The sequence below is a fragment of the Gavia stellata genome, chromosome 3 (genome assembly GCF_030936135.1).
Source record: "Gavia stellata isolate bGavSte3 chromosome 3, bGavSte3.hap2, whole genome shotgun sequence".
NCBI lineage: Eukaryota > Metazoa > Chordata > Aves > Gaviiformes > Gaviidae > Gavia > Gavia stellata.
The window spans coordinates 103,711,164-103,717,163 of NC_082596.1; the positions used below are offsets into that span (position 1 = coordinate 103,711,164).

Here is a 6,000-nt window from a genome sequence, read left to right on the forward strand (position 1 = left end):
TTCTGATGTAGGCTGAGCAGACCTGACACATTCTTCCAGATGTATAAGCCATTTTGTATAAAATGAAGACATTATCTGAAGTAGAAGAGTATTAATTGAGAAAACTGAATTCACTCCATACCCTGAATTTATCTAGATTTTTAATGAAATAATAGCAGTATAGCAATATTTATATGTGACTGTATTCAAGCCTCAAACCAAGTATTCATTCAGGGCAGACAAAGCCGTATTCGCTATTATCCTAACTTTCTGTTAGGTTTGTTGTTTTGCCAAATAACACTTGTTTACAAAATATTAACAATCAACTTCTAATGGAAAGTTCTATCTAACTATTAACTGGGCTACATATTACATAATGTTTTCAATATTCAGTCCACGCGTGCTGGTTTATGGGATAATGCTCACAAAAATAATTCTTAATAATGAGTACGAATTAAAATGAAACCGAAGTATTTCCTTCCAAATGAAATGAGCATGCAACGTTCATATCTAAAAATCCAGGCTACTATACAGTCCATTTTGGAAAACAGCTGTTGAATTAGTAATTTGATATGCATAAGAAACATTCTCTTTACCAACTGTATTAGCAATGAGACAGAGCAAAAGAGAAATACAATCATCTTTTGAATTTGCTTTCTTTTTGGCCTAAGGCTTAAATTCCTTTAGTTCCATGGCAGAATATTTCACAAAAAAAAATTGAAAATGGTTCTGAAGCCTTAAATTGAAAGCACTGCAGACAAGCTAGCTCCCATTCAGACACAGTACAAATGAAGTAAGGTCCCGTGAATGAGACTGATACTACCTCACAGCTATTTACACCTGCACAGATAAAACTCTCAGGTTTATTAAGTCACTGTTGACACACCTTAGAACTCTCAGCCTCAGTTATGAGTACATAAAAAGCAAAGTAGGATATACTGGGATGAGAATTTATGTCTGTATGCATGCTCTTTCCATTTTCTACCTAAGGTAATAAGTTACCCTACATTTATCTCCACAGAAAGAGAGTGTGCACAGTTGTTAAGTCATACATTTGTAACGTGAACTGTAACTCAAGTACCTACATGGCATCCCCTTTGCCCATATTCCTAGTTATGAATCCCTGTAATGGCTAAAAGGAAATATAGTTCTAAACAACGTACCTGTGACTACAGTGACATATAAGGAGAAAGAGTGCACATATTTGAAAATTTCAGGGTGAGAAAAGAAGTGCCTTGTGTAAATAGCAAAAGTAAATTCAGACACTTTGCAAGAGTGGCACAGATCTTGCCTAGTTCCTCTTCATGTGTTGGTTTTATCCGCAAGGAACACCGAATCCTGCCTAAAAGCAGCAAGTTTTCAGTAAAGGAATACACTTTATTAAATGATTACACTATTAATAACGTGATCAAGAATTAATATATTCAGACCACTCAACTTTAAGCAATGATTTCATGAGTCAATCTCAATAGATGTATTTTTTTAAAAAAGCAAATGTGAAAGAGTGCTTTATGCTGAAATTTAACTTTTAGAGGAAACTCTCTCTCAACTTTCCTTATAGGAGCACCCTAAGTAGACCTACTTATGTTAGGCAGTATGAATACTGTTCTCCCTCCCTACTACTATCTACAGCTTCACAGCTACCCTTACAGGTATAATTCACAACTACCAGGACTCAGAACGGAGAAGCGAAGAAGTAAGCGAGAGAAGGAAGAGCTTGTTAATCACAAGCAAGGGGAAGCTGGAAAAGAGAGCTGAGAATACTTACTGAGTCAAGTCCTGGCCGCATTCTGCACACAAGCCTTTCATAACAACAGGATGGCTGCATCCTTCCAGTCTCACCAAGACACCCCTGAAAAAGACGTAGTCATTCCATTTATTGCAGGTTGATTTCAGACACTTAGATTAATGACTGCAGACTGAAAGAGTTCAAAGAATAATTTTGGGTTATGATTTGCATGCCAGCCCCCTAAGATATATGTTTTCGCCCGAACATGGGGAAAAAAGACATAGATTAAGTGTTCAAATTATTCAATTTCACACCTTTAAAAGTCACCAAAACATGTATTAATGTCAGCTTCTAACCTTAGTTTAGCACAGAAGTTCAGTGTGTTAACAAAGCAAGCATTGCTTGATCAGAAACCGTTTACATTCAATTAGATACACCTCCCCATTAATATGCTACTGAGCTACACAGTAATGAAAATCAAATATGGAAACTTCAGAACCACAGAGTCATTTAGGTTGGAAAAGACCTGTAAGATCATCAAGCCCAACCGCAAACCTAACACTGCCAAGTCCACCACTAAACTATGTCCCTAAGCACCACATCTACAAGTCTTTTAGTCTTTTAAAAACCTCCAGGGATGGTGACTCCACCACCTCCCTGGGCAGCCTCTTCCAGTGTCTGACAACCCTTCCAGTACAGAAATTTTTCCTAATATCCAGCCTGAACCTCCCCTGGCGCAACTTGAGGCCATCTCCTCTTGTCCTGTCGCTTGTCACTTGGGAGAAGAGACCAACACCCACCTCACCACAACCCCCTTTCAGGGAGTTGGAGAGAGCGATGAGGTCTCCCCTCAGCCTCCTCTTCTCCAGACTGAACAACCCCAGCTCCCTCAACCGCTCCTCACAAGACTTGTGCTCCAGACCCCTCACCAGCTCCGTCGCCCTTCTCTGGACACGCTCCAGCACCTCAATGTCCTTCTTGTCGTGAGGGGCCCAAAACTGAACACAGGATTCAAGGTGTAGCCTCACGAGTGCCGAGTACCAGAGGACCAGTTCTATATTGATTTTATCTTAGTTTATCATTTTCTTGTGTCATGGCAGAAACATATTGCTTCAGTCTTCTCACAAAAAATATTTTAATTTTTGATCCTTAAGCCTTGGATTGGCACATTTTAAAATAAAGACATGCAAAAGGATATTTTATTCTTTCTTCTAAACAATGGCTAAAACAAAACAGAAATTAGAGCTTGAAATGCAGAGAAGTGCGACATTTACTATTCCAAACTGCTTAGAAGACATAAAACCTGCTTTTCAGTTGAATGATCCAACTAAACTACTACTTTGTTCAAATTCAGTTCTCAAAATTCAGGGTCTTGAAAATATCGTTATTTATTTTCTCTCAATTACTTGAACAGTCATTTCAAGAGACTTCTCCCCTTTTCTTCAATACAGCTGAAGGAACTGTTCTTTCAGACTAAGCTTTTTTTTTTTTAAACTCTAATAATTAGATATAGTTCAGCCACTACAAAATTTCCCCAACTCTGTGACCATGAGCTGGTCTAGATTCTAGAAAACCAAAAAAGTCAAGCAGCTAAAAAAAAACCAAAATCCAAGCTCTTTCACAAGCTGGTTATAGTGTTTTCTCTTTGGCTTCAAATCTTCATTGCAATAAGCAGGCAGCACCAGGAGAAAAACAGTTTCACATGCTCAAATCTCTCATTCATGTATTTGACTACTAAGCATTTGGGAATTCCAAAAGGAAATCCACTTTCCAAATGATGCCTGCAACTGCTTACTTCCAGCATGTCACTCATTTCTCAATGACCAGAAGACCGATGACTCTACTAACAAAACGGCAGTTGATGCCCATGCTGAGGATTTTTTCCTCTTTGAGAGTAAAAACTAGGTTCAGGTCAGGTTTATATAAAGAAAAGTCTTCACAAGCCATCATACGACCAGTATTCCCACTTATGAAAGTGCAGCTCTATTTCCTTCTCACTGGCAGTCATCATCTGCTTACATGCATCTGTATACCTCTTCTTCCTGGGTGAGCATTTTAGATCTTTTTTAAACACGGTATGTATTTCAAAGAAATAATAAATAGTCAGTCTTGGTTTTGTACAAGAACTACACAACAGACAAGCTATTTTTGTGGCCCTTCACTACTGGCAAGTCACTGATTATTTAGTTCTCCACTCATCCCCCTATGTATGCATTAGTTCATCTGACTCTTCTTCTCCCCCCTCCCTTTGACAATATGTCTGTCTTGCTGTCTTTTACCTTGCTTCATCACCAAGTTTCTTCTTTTCAGGCTACCAACTCAAACTAAGGACTGTCGAATTGCCCAGTGTATGAACCTGAAATTACACAGACACCTAAAAGGCCAAAAACCTCCCACAATACGACCTATAGAAATGTGCGTAAGAGTTTACAATGACCAAGTTTTTACCCCAGTTGAATTGGTTTTCAATAGTTCGTGAAAAAACTCTTTTGACGCCAGCTTAGAAGCCAAAATATCTTCAGGCATCCTCTACTTTGCATCTGAGGTAATGTCACACTCCAGGAATGCGACAGGAGGAGCTGGTATACACCTGAGCTGAGGTACGATTCAAATTAGGACATGCAAGAGTTTCCGTTCATGTACAGGTACACATCATCTCATCCTTTTAATTTTAACAGAGCAGAGATTCTGACAAGAAAATTAAGAGTTCTAAATTATTCATCGATATTGTTCCTTAACAGCACCTCTCTACCTTACTGCATACCAAACAGCACCACTAAATATCAGTTCTGCCCCTGCACATTTAAAATACGACCAGGAAGCCTAATTTTACGATGCTTGCTCGAGATAAAAAGCACATGATACCAAGCCCTCTGTCATACCATTCTCTGCGATGACGTTTAACCCAAAGGACAGAGGAAGAACTCCAGAGCATCAGCAAACTCCTGAGCACCATACAACCAAGCTGGTCAAGCTTCAAGTACAACTGTCAGGATCTCGAGCAGACTTCTTCCAGGGGAAAAACCCAAACAACCCACGTACTACTTAATGCTGCAGAAAGAAGGCATGAACTCTACTAAGGCTTAAGCATACTTAAATATTTTACTCATTTAAATTTTAGCACATATGCTTTAAGTACTAAAAAGGAATATACTGTGGAAGAACAATCATGGAACTCAAGTAAAATTACTTTTGTGAATTTCAGAACTGGAAACACTCCTTTTACTGTTGAAGTGAAGGATCTTCAAATTATAATGGCCAAGATCCAAGACAATTATCAGACAAGAGCAAGCTGAATCAAAGTGTGCATGTCTATTTTAAAATGGCTGCATACACCAAAGAGGGGTTCAGGTTTCTGCTTGTTCTCTTCTCTGGGTCATGAGCGAGACCTGCTTGAAGAACAGAGCCACTCCCTACTCCATTTCTGGAGAGAAGAAACAGGACCCCCCCCTCAAATCTGAAGAATTACAATACATTCTACTGCTGGCAGCATTAACAGCATCTTCCTCTTTCTTCTCCAAACTTCTCCAGGACCCACTTGGTGAGAAGCAGAGCTCATCGGCTACTTCAACAATAATGTTCCAAGGAAAACTGCCACAAAAGCTGCAAAATCTTTTTCCTGTTTCACAAACTGTCACAACTGTACAAGTGAGCCAAGCACTGGGGAAGAGCTGCTGGGCTATGAAAGGCACATGTTTTTTGGGGGGGGTGGCTGTGGAGGGGGTAGATCATTCCAACACCCACCCCCATAGCCAAAGGGCTGCAACAGGACAGCAATCTGCCCACATGGTTTCTTTTAAGTAACAAAATACAATTGGATTTAAGCGAAACTTTAACAAGTAAATAAGAAACCCACTCTAGGATCTCATTCACATTCTTTCCAGATGTGCTAGTCAATAAGAAACAGAGACATTAGGTGTGCCATTATAGCAAAATTGTATTTTTGTTGCAATGATCATGGATAGGGACAGACATTCACTAACAGCCTTAGGTTGCAGATGACCATAAGCCCATCACTGCTCTCCCAGCACTTCCACATTTTGACTGTTTCTAAATCAAGTCTTTTAATGATATCTGCTTTCAATCAGCAGCGTGGCAAAGGAAAAAAAAAAACCAAACAGGAAAGCTTCCATGAAATCCAATACAAGCATTTTGCTTTTCTTAACAGAGGAAGTCAATGCCTTTGATAATTCTAAGGCCTGGTCATTAGTGCTGACTCCAAATGTAAGAACTTTGTATCAAGCGCAACCATGGCTGTGGTCGCCAGCAGGCTAATTGCAGTGGGAAAGCCA

The 6,000-nt window shown here is 39.4% G+C and overlaps 1 protein-coding gene across 1 annotated transcript in view; it reads right to left on the minus strand.

The window, feature by feature from the left end:
* CTDP1 (CTD phosphatase subunit 1) overlaps positions 1-1,816 on the minus strand; it is a 109,835-nt gene extending 108,019 nt beyond the window's left edge. Inside the window, exon 1 of the mRNA XM_059836156.1 lies at positions 1,748-1,816. Within this exon, the coding sequence (XP_059692139.1) occupies positions 1,748-1,788 (41 nt within the window). The 5' untranslated portion in view covers positions 1,789-1,816. The remainder of the gene's footprint in view (positions 1-1,747) is intronic.
* Between the last annotated feature and the right edge of the window lie 4,184 nt (positions 1,817-6,000).